Source organism: Hylobates moloch, unplaced genomic scaffold (genome assembly GCF_009828535.3).
Source record: "Hylobates moloch isolate HMO894 unplaced genomic scaffold, HMol_V3 SCAFFOLD_9, whole genome shotgun sequence".
Lineage (NCBI taxonomy): Eukaryota > Metazoa > Chordata > Mammalia > Primates > Hylobatidae > Hylobates > Hylobates moloch.
Window position 1 is genome coordinate 7,758,139 of NW_026652284.1, and position 24,492 is coordinate 7,782,630.

The following is a 24,492-nucleotide window of genomic DNA, read 5'->3' on the forward strand; positions in this document are numbered from 1 at the left end:
ACATTATCTCATTTAAATTCTCAAAATAATCAAAAGGGTAGGAATTATCACCCCATTTCACAAACACAGAAATTAAAGGACAGAGGGGATGAATAATCTGCCTAAGGTCCCAGAGCAAGTAAGTATCAGAGAAGGCAAGAATCATCACTTCATTCTCAGGCACTGCAACAAGTAATGACGTACAGGCATTTTATAACGACCACAGTACCTACACAATTTTCATGCAGAGAAACACCATTTTACAGAAAATAACTTCCCAGTGTTGTCAAGATTTGACCTGAGCTTTCCAATGAACAGCTCAAGGCAGACTGCACAGTTAAAAAGAGATCATCAAGTACTATAGTTACCAGTAAGGCCAAGAATAGAACACAGGTCTGCTGACCCTTGCACCAATGCCCAATCAGGCATGTTCTTTTGGATGCTGACACCCTTCTGAAGTTTCAAGTCACTTGAGAATAGCAAAGAAATGAGTTAATAATTCTGGTAGACAGAAGAAAATGTAAGCCAGGCATGGTAGCGCGCACCTGTAATCCCAGCTATTCGGGATCACTTGAGACCAGCCAGGGCAACAGAGTTAGATCTTGTCTCATTAAAAAAAAAGAGAGAGAGAGAGAGACAGAATATGAAAAGTATCTATGTTAGAGGGATTTGCTATCAAAAGGGGCATGACTATAAGAATTCTAGCCAGCAAATTTTGAATCAACAACACTGGTACATGCAAATTTCATCTTCTGCAGCAAAAAGTAAAAAATGACCTCTGCCCTCCCCTCCCTGTGGGCTGTGAATGATTAGCTTGGCTATGTTGATAACTAGAGAAAATAAGAAAATACAAGATGAGTGCCTCTCCCAGCTCATTATAATACTTACAGATTTACCCTACTACCAAACTCCTCCAGTGCAATGCAAAAGACAGCAAGGACACTACGAATATTTAGCAAATGTCAGGCATAATAAATCCTCCATTGCTGCAAACAACTCTCTCATTAGTTCCAATGATGGTGACTGATGAAGACTTTGGAAATAGGAAGACTGCTGGGTGCTAGAGAAGGGAGAAGAGCTACAGGGTGGGAAACTGTGAAGGCGGAGGAGTGATGGGGAAAGGTCTCAGGAAAGAGGCTAGTGGAAAAGACAACCAGAGAACTAGCTCAAAAGGTTGCTGTACTGAGAATGCCTCTGAAGGAGAAAAAAGGCTATTTATTTACGGAGTCACATGTCATCAATAAGAAGGGACAATAGAGCAAAAAGAAAAACAGAGCAGAAGAACTTAACTAGGTTAAAGGTTACTCACATCTGCTTCCACTACGGAGATAAAACACTACGTAAAATTACCCAGCATTTCCAAATGCCAGACGGTAGATTTTAGATTTAATGCTTAATCTTGCAATTATAAATTTATTTTTTAAAACTGAAAGATGAAATAATTGTCAAGATACTTCTGTATCAAATTCTTCATGGTTTGCAACTTTTAGCAGAGCAGAGACAGAACTTGAGAGGCTACAATCTGAGCGATCAGGAGAAATCTACTCACTGATCTCTTTTCTACTCAGCCAAACCAAACTTCCCACACTCGGGCAAAGGCATTTTAATTTTTAATCATATCAAACTTCAAGTCACTGAAATCCCCAGAAAACTTAAAATATGTATCTCAATATTCCATATTAAATAACTCTAACCTGTTCTGGGAAGGGTAAGAAATAAGTTGATTATATAGATTGGCATCATAATACATCTTAGTTTAATGTTTATAAACAGGTTTCTCTCTCTGTTTTTTACCATTCTCAGTATGATCCATCCTAGCATATGAGATGCATAATACTTCAATTTAATTGTCATTGACTGATGGAAATCATCCATTTATATATACAAGACTATACTTGAAATCACAAAACCCTTCTTCCCCATGAGTTATCACTGTCCTTGAGGTACTATATAGTAAGTGTCCAGAAAAACAGCTCATTTTTAAAAAGACAGAATTAAACAAGAGGAAACCAGTAAACAACACCCAATTAAAAAACTAAACCAAAAAACCCAAATTATCCGCATACTTTTATAGTAGATATTCTTCCATCCATCTCCCACCTCCACTCCCTAAAAAGGCAGCTCAATGTCTAGGCAGATTAAACATGGATCACTCCTCCCAAAGTCCTGAAGAGTGTTTCTGGTTAATGAGTCCTCCCTTCGCCCTCAGACAGTAGAGTGGCTGATCCAACCCCATCCCATCTGCCCTATCCCGTGGCCTAGCCAGAGGGAAGACTCTCTCCCCATCTGCCTCTACACCACCAGGGAAGGAGATGGGAAGGGAGGCAACTATAGGGAAATGAGAATGAATCCCTTCCCCGCATTCTCTTCATATAATTTCACTCTGTATTTTCCTCAGCAAATCCTTCCACCTCACGTTTATCGGGCATATGTGTCAGCTCTGACCCCCAGCTTTGTGAAATACAAAGCAGTTTTTTGTAAAACTCCATTTAAGCAATTTATAAGATCCCCTGTATATCTGTCCAGTGGAAAGTGCAAACTTTTAGGGCTAGAATATTAAAGAGTTAAAACTCCTCTTCAAAACAGAGCAACATTGAAAAATGGAAAAAATCTCCCAGAATTCAAAGTATAATAAGCTACAAACCTCTGGTTTGGTTGATGATTTCTGCCAATTACCAAATTCAAACTAGTGATAAAATGCTATTTCCTATTCCAGCCACTATGTTTAAAATTTGATGTTAACTCTCCAACAATCCTTCCCCCACAACTAACCCTCTGTTCCCAAAGACCTTTCTGTTCTTAGAGTTACAACAGAAGTCTATGTTCTCCAGGCGGATAAGCATAATCTGTCACTTTACTATCTAAAAATCATGAACTCAAATTAAAAGTCAAGGGAGTAAAACGGAGAGAATTCTGGAGGCCAGCCCGAGTCTGAGCACAGCGCAGGGTTAAAGCAAACCATTTCATAAGATCAAATGTGGAAAGGCAGCAGGAGCAAAGAGGAAAAAATCAAGTTACATAAAGTCCAATTGTACTCACTGTTTCCTTATTGGGAAGCAGCTCCTTTCTAATTCTGAAGAAGTTCTTCCCGTACTGCCTGAGTCCCTTAACGAAGCGTTTCTGTGATAAAAAGAAACAAATGGGATGTAAAAACCAAAACCAAAACAGGATGTCAGCAAAGCAAAGATATCTACAATCAGCAGAATAACAACCACAAAATAAGTCTCAGCTAGGGAATACTGACGAGGCTGGGAGAGTAAGTCAGCTGCTCCGCTGGGACCCACTGGCCAGGGCAGGCCCCAACTACCTTCATCAGAACCCCAATCCCACCCACCAGGCAGGGCAGCGCGTTTAAGAGAAGGACGTCCTGCATCTGAGGCTAAGAAGCAATTTGTCCCCTCTGCCACCAGGCACATTCTGGTGCACGAAGGTATAAATATGCTCCATGTTTTAATAAAACACAACTGCTTTCCCACCTGAGAACCAAGCTTCCCAGAAGTGTCGAGCAGAAAGGGGGAACAGAACCAAACCTGGTGACTCTTCTCCAGAAGGGAACCCTATGGGGTTAAAAGGCCGCTTTCCTTAATCCAAAGAATTTGCCAGGAGGCACCGGAAGGCACCAGTATCACAGAAGCCCACCACGAAAGCCAGCGGGCCTGCCCCGCCGTCCATCATTAAAATCCACTCCGAGCCACCAGAGAATAACCAGCACCCCTTCCGCCCTCCCGACGCCACTCGCCGCCCCCATCCATTTTCGCAGCAGTCTCAGACTCGTCCCCAACGCCAGCCCGGAGACTTTCACTTTGTCCCATGCCTCCCGAGCACCCCTCCCCGCCCCGGTGGGGGCAGCTCCTGGCTCCGAGCCCCCACCTCGGGGCTCCCAGCCCGGTCCCGGGCGGCCGACCCCAGCAGCCACAGGTAAGCGCCCGGGGTCCGGGGCGGCAAGAGGCCGTCGCCTGTCACTGGGCTCCGGCTCCACAAAGCGCAGGGCGGAGGCGGCCGCGGGTGGTTCGGCGTGTGACCGCGGCGGGGCCGCGCGGCGCGGGGCCCGGGGGGCGCGGGGCTGAGGCAGGCGGGGCCAGGCCCGGCCGGGCGGCTGCAAAGGCGGCTGGATCCGCCTCCTCCCCGCCACCGGGTCCACGGTCCCCCCCCCGGCCCGGCCGCCCCCCCCCCCCGACCCGACCCCCCAGGGCATCTGGCGCTGGAATCTGTGTCCTCCTTCCGGACAGGAGAATATCAAGGCGGCAAAGCACAGAAACTTCCTCCCTACCGCAGCAAGCGTGGGGAGACGGCGCCCACGGGGCTGGGGCCCTTCCCAGGCTGCAGGGTCTCCAGCCCACGTTCTGGATGGACGAGGTCGGCAGCACCCCGGCCGCACGCCCTCCGCCCCCGCCCCGCCTCAGCTGCGAAATGGGGAGCTGGCCCCGACGCCCCCCGCCGTCCCTTCCGGCCCGCGATTGTGGGCGGCCGCTCCCTGCCGGCCCAGGCATTAGCCTGCACTTCCCCGGGCGCCGCTTCACAACTAAATCACGGCGGAAGCTTCCCAGCCAATAAATCACCTGCCCACCGGGCAGAGGGTCCCTCCCACTCCCTGTATTTGAGACCGCCAGGCGGATTCAGTGAAGGGCCAGACTTAGCCTTTTAAGACCAGTCTGCAACCTCCTATTCCAGTAGTGGAGGCTTTGCGTTTTTGAATTTCACCCTTGCTGAGATATGACTCATCATTGTCAATTTTCAATATAATTCATACAGTTCGAAGGGAAAATCTCTCAAGGCACAAGAAAGCAGCAAGCTCTCCTCTGGTGAGGAGGAGTGACCTTTGTTACTTGACAAAAGTATCGTTTATATGATCAACAGGCATCCTACGCTGTGTGCACACAGCGTATCACCGGGAGAGACGGCAGGGAAAGATGGCCCTGCCCTCAAGGAGCTGCAGTCTGCCCAGGAAGGCAGCCAGGTAAACAAACCAGTCCTAGGGCCTGCAAGAAAAGCAGCAGAGGAACAAAGGGTGGTGGGTGGAGCTAGGAAGAGGAAGCAACTTACTCTGCTTGCTGATGTCTTAGAGGAAGTGACAAGGAAGAGTGTGAGCCTGCCAGGTGGGCTCCAGCAGGGCTTCCAGCAGAAGTTAGCCAGGAAAAGGCACAGAGAACATTCTGGGAACTGCAAGGAGGACAGGGTGTGCAGAATGGAGTGCCAGCAGATAAGACGAAAGAGGCAGGCAAGGATCGGGTTGCAGAGAGCCCTTCAGGCCGCACGAAGAGTTCCTAATTGTAGGCTGGCAGAAAGGCTGAAGCTGGAGCTTTCCATGAAAAGAATGGATGAGGACTGTGCCAGTGGCAGTGTGGCCTAAGTGTAGATTAGGGACAGACCATTTAAAGAGGCTGGTGACACAGTTCAGGTATGAGATGAGGACCTGAACTACTGGTACACTCCACCTCAGTCATCAGAATTCCTGCCGCTTACTTAATCCATTCTTCAAGTGTTCAGTTATTTACTGAACACCTAGCTGAGAGGGGTCTAGGAAGATAATAAAGGTTGCCCTGGACCTTTATTGAACTGTGATTCATTTTTGCAGGTAAGATAAATATGTGTGAAGTCATTACAGAACATTCTGAGATGTTATCTGGCCAAGCATAAAGAAGTGAGGTGCAGCTCATCAGTGCAGCAAGGGACCCAAGAAGGCTAGACTGCAGTGGTCTGTAGTAGTTCAGAATGCCTTCGCCAAGGCAGTGACATCAGCCAGATCACGAGGGGTGGGCAACTATTGCAGAGGTGGGAGGTGGCTTGGTGACCGGGCCGTCCGTGAAGGTCAGAGGTGGAGAATGGGAGGTGGGTTATGGGAGACAGTCTACACAGACTTGGGGCGGGCAATCTGGAGTGAGCCAGGCTGTGGAACGCCAGGACCATGCAATCTGAATGTGGGCTTGATGCCAACTGACATCTAACAGGTCCAGTAAAAGAGGCCTACACAATGATGGCAGCATGTGAGAAAGGCTGACTCTGGAACATCAGGGTAATGTGGCAGAGTTGGACAAACAAATTCAGATCCTGTTTCTTCCATTTATTGTGATGCAATCCTTTGAACATCATCCATTCAATCAATAGTTACTAAGTACCTACTATATGCCAGGAGCCTCATATATATTAATTCGAAATCTTTACAACCTAAGAAGGAAGTACAATTATTATCCCCATTTTACAGACAAGGAAGCTGAGGCACAGACAGGTAACTAGATCAACTCCTCCGAGACAAAGCCAGAATTCAAACTAAGCCCCCTCAAATCCTCAGAGCCACACTCTGTAAAATGTAGGCAGACGTCTACAGTCGTAACTATCTTCTGTTATCATTTTCTATGATTCTACTTTCCTCTTCTCGGGTCCAACATCACATTATAAAGTCCTCAGTATTCTTCCTAAGAAGTGTCTTTTGGCCGGGCGCGGTGGCTCATGCCTGTAATCCTAGCACTTCGGGAGGCTGAGGCGGGCGGAGCAGGAGATCAAGACCATCCTGGCTAACACAGTGAAACCCGTCTCTACTAAAAATACAAAAAATTAGCTGGGCATGGTGGTGGGCGCCTGCAGTCCCAGCCACTGGGGAGGCTGAGGCAGGAGAATGGCGTGAACCCGGGAGGCGGAGCTTGCAGTGAGCCGAAATTGTGCCACTGCACTCCAGCCTGGGCGACAGAGTGAGACTCCGTCTCAAAACAAAAACAAACAAAAAAAAGTGTCTTTCAACGCCCTCCTTTCCTGCCCATGCTAGTGGCAGTCCCAGGCCAGACCTTTATCTCTCTTTCCTAATAACCAGCCTATTAACCATCTCCCCCACCCAGCCATTTAAAAGCCTCTGCCAAGGAATTTTTCCAAACTATAGATTTCATCCTGAGTCCCACCTTATCTGGCCCTTAGCCCCTACCTAATAACAGCATGGTGGTCTCTGCAGGACAGTGTTTACACTCCTTAGCCCTGAATTCAAGGCCCTCCAGGATCCTGGCCCTGCCCACCTTTCCAGCCAGACATCCAGTAATGCTAACTGGCCCACACTGGGACCTCTGTCTCAACTCCAGAATCTGGGTAAGGCATCTCCAGGTTCACCTCAAAATCTCTCCTACTCCCAAATGAAACCAGATGTCCAGTTACTCTCTCATTCATTTATTTATTTGTATAAGGCCTGCTTACCCAAAAAGTCCATAAACTCTTAAAAGAATTACATCTTACACCTAGTGCCTCCATATAACACTAGGCAGTTGATGCTCACAACATTTTTTGTCTCCTTTAAAAATTATTTATTTATTAACGATGAGGTCTCACTATATTGCCCAGGCTGGTCTCAAACTCCTGGCCTCAAGCAATCCTCCCGCTTTGGCCTCCCAAAGTGTTGAGACTACAGGTGTGAGTCACCGCACCTGGACAAGTGAAACCAACCATGAGATGCTGAGGGCCTGGGCTAGGGTGGTCACAGTGGAAATAGACTGTTGAAAGCCAGAAGGTCCATTGTGAACTCTCCTAACAGAGCTGACCTCTTGCTCTATGATGCCAAACTCTCCTAGTTTTGCTCATACCACTCGGCCTAATTCTCTACTCAACCTCTAAATGCTGGAGTCTCCCCAGAGCTTTGTCCTAAGGCTTTCTGCTATATACATCCTCTCCCCACATGATCTCCACTGTTCCCTTGGCTCTAAATATCTTTCGAGATTGTCACTGGTATTTCTAAGACTAAATCTATGGTCCAAGTCCACTGGGAACACTCAACTTGAACGTTTCACAGGTATCTCAAACTAATTACTTCCAGAAATAGGAATTTGACATCTGGTGGTGAACACAGACCTACCACAGCTGTCAATGTATGTCAATACAATGCTATCAAGAGCAAAGCACTCTTGGCCCCACTTAAAAAAAAAAAAAAAGGAAGTAAAAGCTTCATGTGGCCTGTACTGTTACTTCTCTATGGAAAGCCACAAGGCCTCAAAACCAGCAAAACATCTGCTTCTCAGAGACCAGCCTTTAGCTTGTGGTTTACCAGAAATGTAGAGTAGCCTTGAAAATCGAAACAAAGACGACCACTTACAGCAGTCAATGATTGGAAGGGGTCACACGTGAAAGAGACTTCTGTTGCGGCTGTCTCCTTTCCCTCTATAAATTCATCTCTCTTCAAATGAAGACCCTAAAGTTTTTAAGACTTTAACAATTAACACTATTGACTTATAAATCAACAGGCCCTATAAGCCTCTAAATGCAAGTTCTTGGAGACAGTCTGTTTCTTAACAGTCTTCTAGTTGTTGAGCTGAAATTCGGCATTTCCAGTGCTGAAATTCAAGGTCTCATGAATTATTTCTGTGTCCATTAGTTTTTCTATCACTCCCAGTGTATAGATACTAGAATAGCAGGATGCCAAGGGTAAAGGAGGGAAATGTAGAAGGCGAGTCACTGGCTTGGCCACTGCTGCCAGCGCTGGGCAGCTCTGCTGTTTATGCTCCCCAGCTCATAGCCTGCCCACTCTCAGATGCACGAACTGAGGGTCTTGGGATGTTGGCACTTGTTTCTCTGGTGTGTTCATGCCCAACCAACCCAACTAGGTGCTGCTCCTTGGAAACACAAAACAAGTCCTTTTCTGTTTCTGCATCCCTATAGCCAGGTGAGATCCAAATATAAATATATATTTATTTATGGCAAGGAGATTGTTGCCTTGTGTTACAACTTATGTTTATGATTTTGTGCTCTAATTTTTAGATAAACTGCTATAGTTTTCCACTATTGAGCTGAATTTCATTTCACCATCAAAAGTTACCTACCTACAAGTCCCTGGTAGAGAAAATTTAACTTCTGGCTTTAAAAAAGTAAGTTACCTGAACCCAGCATTACTAGCCTTGGGTTTTAACAGAACCTGGAAAGCTCTATTTTGCATTTTTGCTACAGTGGAAAGAACATGAGGTTCAAACTTGGAAGCCATGTGATCTAGTCTGCTCCTCTATTCCAAAAAGGAAATTCTGACATGGCTGTTTAGACATAGCCAGTTTAGAAACAGCTATATTGGAATAAACAATAACATAAAAATAAAAATAACCACATCAAAATGCATTAATGTGTTCAAAAGTTCCTCATGCTATTGCTTGAGCCCACCCCCTGTCATAGTCCCCCAAGCCTTGTGCCTCAGCCTCACTGGTCTGCCTAGATACTGGTCCTCATCTCTCCACCTTTGGGATGGCAGGTGGGCCTGGTGCAAGTAGCATAACCATTAACCTACTGATGAGTACAAACGGCACTGATTTTTACACGCGTCATGGTATGAGAAAGGTAGGGAACCACCACCCTAGAATGATAAAAATGGTGAACACTGAGCGCTATAACGTGCCAGCCACTGTCTTAAAGGCTCTAATGCATAGCTCATTTAATCATCACAACAACCTTATGAGGCAGAGGCTACTACTATTCCCATCTTATAGGTGGGAAAAGTAACCATGTATCACTAAATCCTTGAACCAGGCTGGGAGGGTCAAGGGAGACCAGTGTAAAAAATTGGGAAGCCTCAGAGCTGTGGTGGGCCTAGGAATGGAGCCGAGGATGCAGACCAGGGATGTGATGATGTGGCTGCTGCCTGTGTTTGCATTCCAAGATATTGTTTCCCAAAAAATCTATGTGTGGATAGAGAATACTGGGCTGAGAGTAAACCCTGAGAGGGTAAGGTGTGCGAATTCCCCTCATCTACACATGAAACTCCCAGCACGTCTCATTCTGGCCTCATCCCAGGTGCTGGACCTGACCCCTGTCTGCAGTAGCAAGAGAGCAGAAGACAGGGGCTAAGCTACAAAAATGGCTAAAAGATACCTCTGCATTAACCCCTGGCTGAGAGCTTTCAAAATTAACTCCCTCTGGTGAATTTTAACTACTGTATCACAGTCAGAAACTCACCATGACTTCTGAAAAGCGACGTCTACTCAGTCCTCTTACATAACTGTTTGGAAAACACTGTAGGTATTAAAATGACTCCCACTGTGAAAATGGCTCCTTCTGTTTTACCCTGATTTCTGCACAAAATTTTATGTTAATAATTTATTAGTTCACAGGGGACAGAAAAGCAGGCAGATCTCCAAGTAAGCAAACTACAGCTCCCCCCAGGAGACACACAGGCAGTGGGTAAGAGCAACAGACCCATGGCTCCACTGAAGACACAGAGCAGCAGACGAAAAAGACATGTCCTAAATGTTAAATGGTAAGGAGGGGTAGGGTGAAAAAAGGGAACACGGATACCAGGCAAAAGAAATAAAAGCCTTTCCAAACATTTGTATTACATGATGCTGGCTCTCACTGATAAACCACTGGATGAGAACTGTACTTCATCCATATCATCCTGTTGATCATGGGGTGATCCCGTCACCCCATATCTAAAACATTTCCTTCTGGAGCTTTACTGTTGATACTGCTTTGAGATGTATCATTTGGTTTTGGTTTTACATATTTAACATTTTAATGAAAGGGTGACTTGAGTAAGGCACTACTTTTTCAATAAATAGCAAGAGAACCAATTTGCCTGGGAGGAGACCTGCCAGCAAGCCATGAGGGGCATTTCCAAAATTTCCAGTATAGGCTGCTCCTGATTTCTGCCTCCACTTTAAAAACACTTTGCACTTACTAGTGTTATTCCAGGAGAGCCAGTTAATAGTTTAATGAAACTAGTTAGAGTTTAAAGGCAGCAAATGGGATAATTTAAAACAATCATCCCATTTTTATTGATGGTTCTCAAATCTCTCTCCAGATCTGACATTTTACCCTAGCTCAGACTTGCACTTACACTTTCTATTCAGACTAACGTCCTCCATAGTTTTAGGACATCACCATCCCAACTTGGGCACTGACAGCCCACAAGCCACATCCTCCTCAAAGCAGCAACTCATGAACCCAGAGAACTGACTGAAATAGTTCAGTGTTTCTTGAGCTCCCCAAGGCCTTCAGGCTTCTGTGCAGAGTGGAAGTGGTAGTGGTAGTGGCACAAGTATGCTAATTGCCACAGTACACTCTCCAAGGTAAGTGTAACCGGGCCCATTCTACAGATAAAGAAACTAAAGGTTAGGTAAATTAAATCTCCTGGCCTATCCACATCTAATCATCATCAGGGCCAGGATTCGAGTCCAGTTCTAACAACAAAAGCCATGCCAATGGTAACAGAGTCAGTGTGAGCTGCTAAGTACTTCTGTGTATTAACTCATGCCATTAAAGTCCATAGATGCCATAGGGTGACCCAGAGCCACATTGGGTAGGCCCCTCCAGGCATTCCTTTGTCTTCCAAATACCAACTGAGGTGCAGGCTTATTACCCTTACGTTACTACTGGCACAAGTAAAACTTCTTCCTGCATATACCTTAAAACGGGGGTCTCCAGTCCCCAGAGTACAAACCACTACCAGTCCATCGCCTGTTAGGAACTGGGCCACAGAGCAGGAAGTGAGCGGCAGGCAAGTGAGCAAAGTTTCATCTGTATTTACAGATGCTCCCCATGGCTTGAATTACTGCCTGCGCTCTACCTCCTGTCAGATCGGCAGCGGCATTAGATTCTCGTAGGAGCATGAATCCTATTGTGAACTGCGCATGTGAGGGATCTGGGTTGCGTGCTCCTTTTGAGAATCTAATGTCTGATGATCTGTCACTGTTTTCCATCACCCTCGGATGGGACTGTCCAGTTGCAGGAAAACAAGCTCAGGGCTCCTACTGATTCTACATTATAGGGAGTTGTATAATTAATTCATTACATATTACAATGTAATAATAATAGAAATAAAGTGCACAATAAATGTAATACGCTTGAATCATCCTGAAACCATCCTTCCCCCCAGTCCATGAAAAAGCTGTCTTCCACAAAGCTGGTCCCTGGTTCCAAAAAGGTTGGGGACTTCTGCTGTATACCACTGTAGTCTTAATAAATGCTGTTTACTTAATTAACCTAAACATTTCAAATGTTTCCTTTCTTCAATAATAAATTAACCTTAGCTTACTGTAACTTTTTTTACTTTATATAGTTTAAAATTAACCTCATGGGCCTAGCACCTCAAATCTCCCCAGCTTCTCTCTCCCCAAGCCAGCTTGCCCTCTCTTAGCTTCCTGTGGCCCTATTTCTGTCAGCTGCAGCAGAGTTCTCCTAGAAGAAGTGCCTGGTGTGCTCTCTGTCCATTCCCACTCCTTCCATCAGTCACCATGCCCTCTAGATTCATTCTTCATGGAGTTTCCTGTTCGGCATGCTCCTCGGTTTTTGCAGGGGCTCTGCCAACTACAGGGCCACGTCATGCCAGTGACTGCACTGGTCTCCTCCCTGGCCTCAGTGTGTCTCCACACCCCTCCCCCCAACATTCCAATTCTGGGCATTCTGTATATTAATGTGTCCTCTTATTTGAAGACCTGTGACAATTCCTAGTATGTCCAAACTATCGGTCTGCTAGTTAACAGCCTCCACAATTGGGTTCCCAATCACCTACACCACCATGTAGTGAAGTTAGTTACTGCAGTACCCCATCCTGATTCCTTTCTCTGGGTTTTTACCAATGCCTTTCTCTCTTACCCAATCTAGAATGTCCCCTCTTCACTTCTGCTTATTCAAACACATCAATTCAACTAACATTCATTGAGCCCTCATTCTAGTGAACACACTGTGCAAAGAGCACAGCACGAGGCACTGTGTGAAGCGTGTTCCAGTTTCAACTCTATCCCTACACAGAGTCCGCTTTGCTCTCTCTCCCTTCTCTGAAAAACAACAATGCCTGTTTACGACTAGAATTAATAAGCACTTCTGCCATTAAAAAATCTATAGATCTTCCACCAAATTGTGGATTCCTTTCCAGCAAGAGTTGAGTATTTCATGTCTTGTGTAATCTTCAGAGTGCCTGGCAAACTGTAACCAAGCAATATGATAACTGTTGGGTGGCTGCATGGGTATTATTTTTGGTCCTAGAGTTTTCCCTAAAACACAATACATGTTTGGTAGGATGGAAACAAAATTTCTAATCAATGTTAGATTTGTTTCTTTTTTTCCAAGAAGAATGGAGAAGTAAATATTTCAAAATAGGATTAATTACTTGGACTCTCAGGGCAGAAAACACTGCTTTATATCTACTCATCTCAGAGGAATAAAGGGTGTGATACTTCTTAAGGTACTTCTTAAGATACTTTAAAGGAAAGTTTACATATATACATATACATATACACAAACTTAAACTCTTGAAATAAAAGCACATGTCAGAGATTACATGCTGTATGCTGGATATCCATGAGGAAAATTTTCCCACAAACAACCTGGCATGGTTCAGTAACTAAATAATTACATCCCCCATACTGCTAACTAGCCCTATCTCAGGACTACTGTGTTCCTGGGTGCAAGATGGGTGTCTAGGCCTCCACCATCTTCAGAGCCTCAATTTCTATGTCGCTGGTTCTCTTAACAATGGAACAGTAGTAAAGCAGGACAGCCCCTTGGTCCTACATAGGGACAAGAGGAGGACTGAACTATTTCCAAAAAGACATCCTGTTTCGCATGATACGTTTTGTCAACTGTCTTAAATACCTTTAATATCTAATAACACCACTTCCACTTGGTTCTCCCTCTCTGGACATGTGTCTTTGAAATAAATCCTAGTTTCAGCACACACAAAAAAGATCTGTTTCCCAGGCTAGTCCCAGAAGATTCTATGGTAATTACAGCAGGATCCCAAATCCAAGCCCCCTGAGTAACAGTCTATTCATTTCTAAAAGAAGTCCTCTCTAGGGTCAAATATGGCAGCTGTTTAGCTGACACAGAGGAGTAATACCAAAGAGTTCTCTTTTCTGTTTCCTTTCTTTTCCTCTTTTTCCTAATCTTCCAAAGGCCAAAGAGAATGAGAAGGAGCACTTGGGAAGGTAGATCTAATATAATCCTGCCTGGCTGTTCTACCCTCCTCAGTTCATGAGTATCATGATAATGGACAGCTCCTGGTTTAAATCATTGTTTTATTCCATCACCCCACCACTAGCAACCCCCAGTTAAGATTAGCTATAGAAACACAACACAAAGGGTGACTGAAGTGCCAGGTCTTTCAGTGTGTGAGGCCAGCAAGAGTCCAACAGCCCCTCAATGTCCCAGCAGACTCTTCTGATGTGCCCAGAAATGTCTACAAAAGCTGAGCAGCTGTCAACTCAACACTCCCTGCCACACCTGCGCTATCAGTGGAATCAGAGAATGATAAAGCTAGAAAGAAGCTTTAGAGAACTACGCTGGTTGAAACCCTCATATTACAGATGAGGACCCTAAATCATTTAACTGAAATTAAACCAACAAATCAAACCACACATACCTACAAAATCTTTACATTTGTGACAAACTATATTTTCTAGAGGTGGCCACTCCAATACACATTCCATCCCACATGCTGTAACAATGTGATAATGACACTCCTTCACTGACAGGTGGGTCTCTCTGTTCTCTCCTCCTGAGCCTGGGTAGACCTTTGTAACTGTCTTGACCAACAGAATGTGACAGAATGATACCAGGTGACTTCTAAGACTACATCATACAAAGCAACGCAGCTTCTGCTGGGCTCTCCCTCTCTGGACCGTGTCTTTGAAGCCCTGAGCTGCCAGATTAAACAGTCTGGCTTGCCTAAAGTCACCACGCTGGAGAGACCATCAGGGATGGAGAGGTGCTACAAAAGCCCTAGCTATTCTAGTCCCCAGCCATTTGAGTCTTCCTAGCCCAGACTCCTAAGTGAAGAAGCCTTCAAGATGATTCCAATACCTATCACTTGACTGCAACCTCGTGAAAGCCTAAGTCAGAACTGCAAGGTGGAGCCACTCCTAAATTCTTGTCCCACAGAAACTGTGAAAGATAATAAATGATCATCATTGTTTTAAATTGGGCTAATTTTTATTATCAGGGGTAATGTGTTCCATAGCGATAGGAAACTAATACAAGATTCATTACTAAAACCACTAAAAACTTTAACCTGTTAGTCACTATTAATTTAAGCAAACAAATAAGCAATCTTCCAATTACGCTTCCCCAATTTGCATGCCTGTCACTCTCTATAACCTTACTTGGCTTCATTTTAAGGCCTAGCTCTTATCATCACCCTATGATATGATTAGATGACATGATATAGGCTACGTTACTGAATATATGAGGAAAGGGCCTTTGTTTTGTTCACTATTATATCCCCAGCACCTAGAACAGCACTTGACAACATATAGCAGGTGCTTGACAACCACTGGTTCAGTACAAGAACGTATCTGGAGGTGATCAGGCTTAGTCTTCCTCCAAGGCTATTTGACCTCTCATCATCTGTTCTCCAGTTTGACTCAACGTCTCTTGATATATATTCATTGCACTGTTAAGTTTCTAACTCTCTAACTACTACTGACAAAACCATTAGATGTTCTTCGTTCAAACCCACTAGAGGAACTACCTCATCCCCTCCGTGATGCCAGCTCAGCATCCAGAGTAGAGCCAGTGATTTCCTTTGTCAACACACCTGCATGCCAAAAACCCTTCCCAGGAGGTCTCAAATATCAAATAAAAGTTACTCCATTTTTCATTCAAAGACCATGTGCCCCGTGGGAAAATGACCTCATGTTAGTGGAATAGCAACTGCACCCACTAGCACAGCCCATTGAGCTATCATATATATACATCTCCGTCAGTGCCCCTCTGGGTCTAGATAATTACATTGAGTACACTGAAGTCCTTTCATTATTGCAGGCCCAACAAAAAGTACTGCCACTGGGTGAATATCAGAAAGCATGCATCAATGCACTTTCAAGTCAAATGAAAACTGGCTAGTTAAGCAGCAGCATTAACAGATGTAGAGATTGCACCAGCCAAATGCCTCTTGCCAGTTATGGCCACACAGCTATGCCCAAATTAAAAATAACCCAACACGGCCGGGTGCGCTGGCTCATGCCTGTAATCCCAGCACTTTGGGAGGCTGAGGCAGGTGGATCACGAGGTCAGGAGTTTGAGACCAGCCTGGCCAACATGGTGAAACCCCATCTCTACTAAAAATACAAAAATTAGCTGGGTGTGGTGGTGTGTGCCTGTGGTCTCATCTCCTTGGGAGGCTGAGGCAGAACTGCTTGAACCCGGGAGGCAGAGGTTGCAGTGAGCTGAGATTGTGCCACTGCACTCCAACCTGGGTGACAGAGCGAGACTCAATCTCAAATAAATAACTAAATAAATAAAATAACCCAACATTCATAACAGAACCCAAACAGGCATGGGAGGCTCCTTCCCTCCCTACAGTCTCTACATAAATGCCCCTGTAAAGTGGCTCCTAAGTAGGTCATTAAAATGTTCACCTTTCCTTGGCAAAGTAGATCTCAACACAGGAGGAAAGAGAAATAAGCTTAAAAAAGAAATGGGGATTGTCTAGAAGTTGCAAGGGAACAAAAAAGTAGAAATCCTCCATGAGAAAACCTTTTTCAAAAACTGTAATTAAAGGAATCTAGACCAGTGGTTGCCCAATAGAAATATAAGCCGAAAATGTCAGGAGAATGGCGTGAACCAGGGAGGCGGAGCTTGCAGTGAGCCGAGATCGCGCCACTGCACTCCAGCCTGGGTGACAGAGCGAGACTCCGTCTCAAAAAAAAAAAAAAAAGAAAAGGAATATAAGCCAAAAATGTAAGTTTTACTTTTCTAGTAACCATACTTTAAAAAGAAACAGGTAAAATTAATTTAAATGTTTTATTTTAACTAAATAGATCAAAAATATTATCATTTCAACATGTAATCAATATAATAGTAATGAAGTATTTTACATTCTTTTTCTTCCTGCTCAATCTTTGAAATCGGTGTGTATTTTACACTGACTGTGCATCTATACTTGGGCCAGCACATTCCAGATGCTCCACAGCCACAAGAGACCAGTGGTTACCATACTGGAAAGCACAGGTCTAGAATAATCCTAACTTCTTTTTTTGTAAAATACTGAAACATCCAAAGCACTCCAAGTTTTCTATTAGGGAGGCAAAATAACTATACTGTTAGAATCATGGGCAATGATATCATAAATTCCTAAAATAAAACCACATAGGGCTGTTATTTCAAATTGCATAAAACTTGTCTTCCAGAAGAACTCGACCAAATGCCAAAGTTCTTAAGATCTGCCCCACTTCCCAAACAAGGGAAACTGAAGACCCCAACCAGCACCAGGGCCTTCAGCTCCTGATACAGGAGGGGCTCCTGGATTTTGTTTCCCCTTCATGACAATACAACATGGGACTGGGTTCCTAATTTGACTCTGTTCATTTAAAGAATGATCTCAAAGAAGAAAGGAAAATCAATGACCCCTTTAGGAAATATAGTCCAGGGTGGGGGTGGAGGGAGCATTTCAATGACAAAAGCCAAACCTCAGTCATAATGCAGATCCCCATCTAACAGGTGATCAGTGCTTTTTTTCTATTACAGGTACTCTGGTCTCCCGCCTACCCCATGCAGGATGGCTATCTCCATGCAGGATGGCTGTGACTCAAGAAAGGCCCCCAAGGGAGGGTCCCAAGATCAGGGGCTGGTAATGGGCCCCACCACAAGGCTACGCTGCTGGCTTTTGTTTGGAACAATAGCGCTCCCATGATACCTCACTCTTGCTGAAAATATTGGTAATACGGGAGCATGAACACAGCTGTGTGTAAATTACACACACAAACAGATTAGATCTGTATATTTATAAGGAATACAAACATACTAATAGCTCATTTACATACACAGCTGGATACAATGGGCTGCATGCAGAGGGGAGTTTGAGTTCCAAAGTATTTCTCTAAAATTTTACAAAAAGAAATGTTCAGGTTACTGCTAAGCCAGGCTGAGACTTCTGCTCCCGCCACCCCCATGCAGTATGTCCCCAGAAATAGAGTCCTTTTCATCCTCATTTGTGATATTTGAGATGCTATGAAGGAGAAACCTCAACCTCAACAAGTGCTGTTAGATTTCACTTTTATTATTATTTTTTATTATTTTTAAAGACAGGGTCTTGTTCTGCCACCTAGGCTGCAGTGGTATGATCACAGTTCACTGTAACGTGGAGCTTCCGGGCTCAAATGATCCTCCTGGCTCGGCCTCCCAAGTAGGTCAGACTACAGGTCTGTCACACATGTCAGTCACCATGCCCAGCTAATTTTAAAAGTATTTTTTTGTAGAGACAGGGTTCTCACTATGTTGCCCAGGCTTGGTCTTGAACTCTTGATTTCAAGCAATCCTGCTGCCTTAGCCTCCCAAAGAGTTGGGATTATGGGCATGAGCCACTGTGCCCAGCCAGATCTCACTCCTGTAGGAAAAAAGTCAATATAGGATAATTTTCAGCTAAAAAGATGCATATACATATGAAGAGGGAGACCTACTAAAACATCTGTTACAACAGCATATAGTAAGGCAGAATCTTTGCATTTTCAAAATGTTTTCATAAACTTTATTTTTTAGAGCAATTTTAGGTTCACAGCAAAATGGAGCAGAAGGTATAGGGATTTCCCATATAGATGGGTCTCTGAATTTTTTATCTAATTTTGAAAAATAGGGAGAAGAGCAATCAGCATTTTGTGCTCATGACATTAAACCAGGAACATAGGTATCAAGAGAGCTGGGCTCTGATTCTATGCCTGATTCTACCAAGGCCTCACAGTTTACCTCCGGCAAGCCATGAACACTCCCTGGGCCTGAGGTTTTCGTGGAAAGATGGCATCACAAGTACTCAAATTTAGCGTTTAAAAGTACTAACTTTTAAAATGTTGAGTGTTCCAGTAAAATAGCTAAAGAAAAAAAGGTAATAATCCAACTAAGTAAAAATATTAACCTATACATATTTGGATAGATAATAACAAGCTCATTACAGGCCCTAATTTTATTATTTAAAATGTTTACAACAAAACTCTCTAATTGATATTCTCCCTCTCTCTCTTTTTGCCTTGATATGGTTTCTATAAACTCTTGGTTTAAAAAAGAAAAAAAGACCATTTCTAAGGCTTGGGTTTACTGTACTTACAGTTCCACCAATAAATCATCTCCCAATCTGGGCTGGAGAAGCACTGGCCACGGTTTGATTGCTCCAGCCCCAGGTTGCCAGGCAACCCACACAAGGGGGAAGTCTGAGAACCACTGACAGATAGCCAAGTGGCTGAAACAACAGACTTCTCTCTGTCAAAAATGTGTTTGAGAGAGCCACTTGCCCACCTCTGCTCTCTGCTAAACACTACATGATTGTAAAATCAAAATCGAAAGGCCACTGTAATAAAAACACACTTCCTGCTCAATTACTAATTGTTCTAAAGCTGTGGGGAGGCCCAGATCCTACAGTGTATGGCAACAGAAATGCGATACTGTAAATGAGATAAAGCCAGCAGCATGCAAGAAACCTGATCTAAATGCATCTCTGTAGCTTCAAGTCAGGGGAGCTGGTGCGTGGAGGAATCAACTGCCTAAGAAAGCACCAGGAAGAAAATAATGAATGTCAAGATGTTAAAGAAACAAACCAAACAACTACCAAGCTAGAGGTCAAGACTACTTAGTAATAAAACCAAGAGCATTCTCCATTGTTTTGAAACACAATCTGGAGGCAATGAAGTTTTCTCCCTCAGATGGAAAGGAGGAGCAAAGAAGGTCGATGACCCTTGGGAACCACACCCCCTGGCGGTTCCAGGTGGATTCCCTGGTACTTGACTGTAAATGGGATTACAGGAAATGGTAGCATCCTTAGGATAATGCGGGACAATAACAGGTCTGAGAGTCTAATGCAACATTTAAAATACCTATGGTGTGAGCTGGGCACAGTGGCTCAGGCCTGTAATCCCAGCACTTTGGGAGGCCGAGGTGGGTGGATCACCTGAGGTCAAGAGTTTGAGACCAGCCTAGCCAACATAGTGAAACCTCATCTTCACTAAAAATACAAAAAATTAGCTGGGCGTGGTGGCAAGCGCCTTTAATCCCAGCTACTGGGGAGGCTGAGGCAGAAGAATTGCTTCAACCCGGGAGGCAGAGGTTGCAGTGAGCTGAGATCATGCCATTGCACTCCAGCCTGGGCAACAAGAGTGAAACTCCATGTCAAACACACAAACAAAATATCTATGGCGCATGTACCAAGCCAGTAGCATTGTGCCCAACACCAACTCTATGGAGCATCCTTCCATGAAACCACTGTATTCAAACTGTCATCTTGGACTCTGGAAACTATCTGTAGTATGTGGAAGGGGCCAGCACTGAGTGCATAGCTCTTTATCTCTTCTGTGCCATGGACCCTTTGGCAGTCTGGTAAAGCCTGACTCCTTCTAAAAATGGTTTATGGCCAGGCACAGTGGCTCATGCCTGTAATCCTAGCACTTTGGGAGGCTGAGGCAGGCGGACACGAGGTCAGGAGATTGAGGCCATCCTGGCTAATATGGTGAAACCCTGTCTCTACTAAAAACACAAAAAATTATCTGGGCGTGGTGGCGCATGCCTGTAATCCTAGCTACTCAGGAGGCTGAGGCAGGAGAATCGCTTGAACCAGGGAGTTAGAGGCTGCAGTAAGCCGAGATCACGCCACTGAACTCCAGCCTGGTGACAGAGCGAGACTCCATCTAAAAAAAAAAAAAAAGGCTGGGCACGGTGGCTCACGTCTGTAATCCCAGCAATTCGGGAGGCCGAGGCCGGCAGATCACCTGACGTCAAGAGTTTGAGATCAGCCTGGCCAACATGGTGAAACTTCGTCTCTACTAAAAAATACAAAAAAAAATTAGCTGGGCATGGTGATGCGTGCCTGTAGTTCCAGCTACTTGGGGAGGCTGAGGCAGGAGAATCACTTGAACCCAGGAGGCGGAGGTTGCAGTGAGCCAAGACCGTGCCACTGCACTCCAGCTTGGGTGACAGAGGGAGACTCCATCTCAAGAAAAAAAAAATTAGAAAGTATGCCAGAGTAATATAAGTGCTCTATGAACACACCAAATAACAAGAGCTAGCAGACGGTTTTCTTTAGTTCTTGCAGGTTTTTTGTTTTTTGGGGGGAGAGGGCTGTTTTGCTTTATCATGTGACCTCAGATGATAAACCCTTGGAGGACAAGGACAGCAAGTTTTTCATCATTCAATCTCCAAAGCAATGTGCAGCCCGGTTTCCTGCCTGAAGCTCCTAAGCTAGCCCTCTCCACACCACTAGCCCAGCTCCTGGGGGGCCTGGGTTTCCTTGACTCTCCCAGTGCCCAGAATTGGGCCTGGCATATAAGATGTGTAAGACCATAGTCCACAAAATGGGATGTATGGACACAAAAGACATTTTTTTCCTATGTTTTCTTTCCAACAATCCATCAGCCTGAGAAGGCACACACTCCTGTGAGGGGACGCAGCCTCTCTTCTTCTACCCCACCACTGCCCCCTCTTACTTCACAAAGGCAGCCTCCTCTCCCCCGCTCCCATCTGGAAGGCTACCAGGCAGCATTGCCCCAGGGGCACTAAACAAGGGGACAATTTAAAACATTGACACTGGTGCTGACACAATGCCTGGCTCTGAGGTCAGGATGAGAAAGACTCCACAAGTCAGACACTTTCTGATTCTCTGCTTTCAACAAAACACAAGGAGATCCTAGTGGAAGTGTCATCTGATAGATTACGGAAAGTCATGTCTGATGACAAATTATACTTTTGGCATTATTATGGAAAGAATTCAAATAATTGAGTGACACTGTAACAAAACTATCATTCCCATCTACTTACTCATGTAAACAAGGTTTCTGGGCACTTAGGTGTTTTTTTAAAAACCATACAATTTATTTCAAATAAATGTTAAGCAAACATTAAAATTATATCAACATTTACAATATTTCGTTGTTTTCATCAACTGTGCTCTAATAATATAATTTGAAAAAAACACTTCTTCTATACTTAGAGCTTAATTATTAAAGGAAATAACCATATGCCCGATTTCAATACACACACTTTTTGTTGCAGGGAAGTACTAAAGATCAATCGGACACTAGACTTTCAAGCATAAAACGTATCATCTTAGTGTAAAGTCCCTGGGGAAGTAGAATGGAAATAAAAATTAAAGGGGGAAAAGGATAAGATGCAACATTGGACTGCTTTTAAAAAATGAGCTGGCCGGGCACGGTGGCTCACACCTGTAATCCCATCACTTTGGGAGGCCGAGGTGGGCAGATTACCTGAGGTCAGGAGTTCAAGACCAGCCTGGCCAACATGGTGAAATCCTGTCTCTACTAAACATACAAAAATTAGCCAGGCATAGTGGCGCACACCTGTAATCCCAGCTACTCAGGAGGCTGAAGCAGGAGAATTGCTGGAACCTGGGAAGCAGAGGTTGCACAGTGGACCGAGATGGTGCCACTGCAGTCCAGCCCAAGTGACAGAGCAAGACTCCATCTTAAAAAAAAAAAAAAAGCTTACTCATGTATTTTAAAAATAGATGATAGTTCTTGCTTGCTCCTTTCATCATGTGATGTGCCTGCTCCTACTTCGTTTTAAACCATAAGTAAAAGCTCCCTGAGGCCTCCCCGGAAGCCACACAGATGCCAGCACCATGCTTCTACAGCCTGCAGAACTGTGGGCCAATTAAACCTCTTTTCTTTATAAATCACCCAATCTCTGGTGTTTCTTTATAGCAATGCAAGAATGGCCTAACTCAGAAAATTGGTGCCAGGAGTAGGGTACTGCTATAAAGACACCTGCAAATATGGAAGCAGCTTTGCAATGGGGTAATGGACAGATGTTAGAACAGTTTGGAGGGCTCAGAAGATGACAGGAAGATGAGGGAAAGTTTGGAACTTCTTAAAAGACTGGTTAAATGGTTGTGACCAAAATACTGATAGTGATATAGACAGTGAAGACCAGGCTGAGAAGGTCTCAGATGGCAATAAGGACATTATTGGGCACTGGAGCAAAAGTCACCCTTGTGATGCCCTAGCAAAAAAGATGGCTGTGTTGTGTTTCTGCCCTAGGTATCTGTTGAAGTTTGAACTTGAGAGTGATGACCTAGGGTATCTGGCAGAAGAAATCTCTAAGCAGCAAAGTATTCAAGATGTGGCCTGGCTGCTTCTACTAGCCTAACTCAAATGTGGGAACAAAGAAATGACTTAAAGTTGGAATTTATACTTAAAAGGGAAGCAGAGCAAAGAAGTTTGGAACATTTGCACCCTGGCAATGTGGCAAAGAAACAAAAGCTTTTGGTTGGGTGCGGTGGCTCACGCCTGTAATCCCAGCACTTTGGGAGACTGGGATGGGTGGATCACGAGGTCAGGAGTTCAAGACCAGCCTGGCCAACATGGTGAAACCCCATCTCTACTGAAGATACAAAAAATTAGCCGGGCATGGTGGCACACACCTGTAATTCCAGCTACCTGGGAGGCTGAGGCAGGAGAATCACTTGAACCCAGGAGGCAGAGGTTGCAGTGAGCACCTCTGCACTCTAGCCTGAGTGACAGGCAAGGCTCAGTCTCAAAAAAAAAGAAAAGAAAAGAAAAGAAAAGCTTTCTCAGGAGAGAAATTCAGGCAGGCTGTAAAGCAATCACTTCCTAGAGATATTTGTGTAACGAAAAGGGAGCCAAGCGCTGATATCCAAGACAATGAGGGAAAGGCCTTAAAGGCATTTCAAAGACCTTCCCAGCAGCCCCTCCCATCATAGGATCAGAAACCTAAGAGGAAAGAATAGTTTTCAGGGCCAGGCATGGGGTTTTGCTGCCCTCTGCAGCCTTGGGACACTGCTTCCCACATGCCCCTCTGGCTACATCCTTGGCTCAAAGGGCCTCCGATACAGCTCAGGCTGCTGCCTCAGAGGGTGCAAGCCATAGGCCGTGGCGGCTTCCAGGTGGTCTTAAGTCTGCAGGTGTACAGAGTGCAAGAGTGATGGAGGCTTGGCAGCCTCTGCCAAGATTTCAGAGGATGTATCAGGTGCCCAGGCCAGAAGCCTGCTGCAAGGATGGAGCCCTCACACAGATACTCTACTAGGGCAGTGTGGAGGGGAAATGTGGGGTTGGAGGGCCCACACAGAGTCCCCACTGGGGCACTGCCTAGTGGAGCTGTGGGAAGGGGCCATTGTCTTCCAGACCCAAGAATGGTAGATCCATCAGCAGCCTGCACTGTATGCCTGGAAAATTTAAATTTGGGAGTGGGTATGTATGTGCTTTTAGGCAAAATTCTTTTAGGGGCTTCATAGGGATAAAATATTTTTCTTAGCTTTGTATCTATCTAAAGGAAGACCCAGAAATTCTTTGGGGTACCAAGCATGCTTCCACATCTCAGCTATATTTAGTCTGGTTTTACCTAACAGAACCAAACTAGGGTCACTGAAAACACTTTCTTGAACCAAGATAGGTTGCACCATGGAAGATCTTGCAGTATGTAACTGCTGTTCCACCAAGGTACAGACTTTTATTTGAATTCCAAAGCTGACTATGGCTCTGTTCGAGGACAGTAAAAAGCACAAACTCCTGTGTGCCAATTAAAGTGCTTGGCACCTTCTATTCTGTCACTTCAGCCTGGACTCTGGCATGCCCACACCACATCCAAGCATCTGGACTCTTTTTTACTTATTTTATT

The 24,492-nt window shown here is 44.7% G+C and overlaps 1 protein-coding gene and 1 long non-coding RNA gene across 9 annotated transcripts in view; one reads left to right on the forward strand and one right to left on the reverse strand.

Moving 5' to 3' along the window:
* The window catches only part of RERE (arginine-glutamic acid dipeptide repeats), a 464,393-nt gene that overhangs the window by 68,007 nt on the left and 371,894 nt on the right, over window positions 1-24,492 (reverse strand). For 6 of the 8 annotated variants that reach the window (XM_032758816.2, XM_032758813.2, XM_058443739.1 and 3 more), the window contains one exon: window positions 3,019-3,099. In XM_032758816.2, coding sequence (XP_032614707.1) covers window positions 3,019-3,099 — 81 coding nt within the window. Of the gene's footprint in view, window positions 1-3,018; window positions 3,100-3,849; window positions 4,046-4,249; window positions 4,358-24,492 lie in introns of those variants that run through there. The other 2 variants (XM_032758821.2, XM_032758819.2) reach the window with 2 other exon arrangements.
* Window positions 4,863-14,853, forward strand: LOC131384178 (uncharacterized). Its single transcript, XR_009214759.1, has 4 exons — window positions 4,863-4,936; window positions 8,707-8,813; window positions 10,041-10,186; window positions 14,463-14,853. It is a non-coding gene; the product is annotated as an uncharacterized LOC131384178 (long non-coding RNA).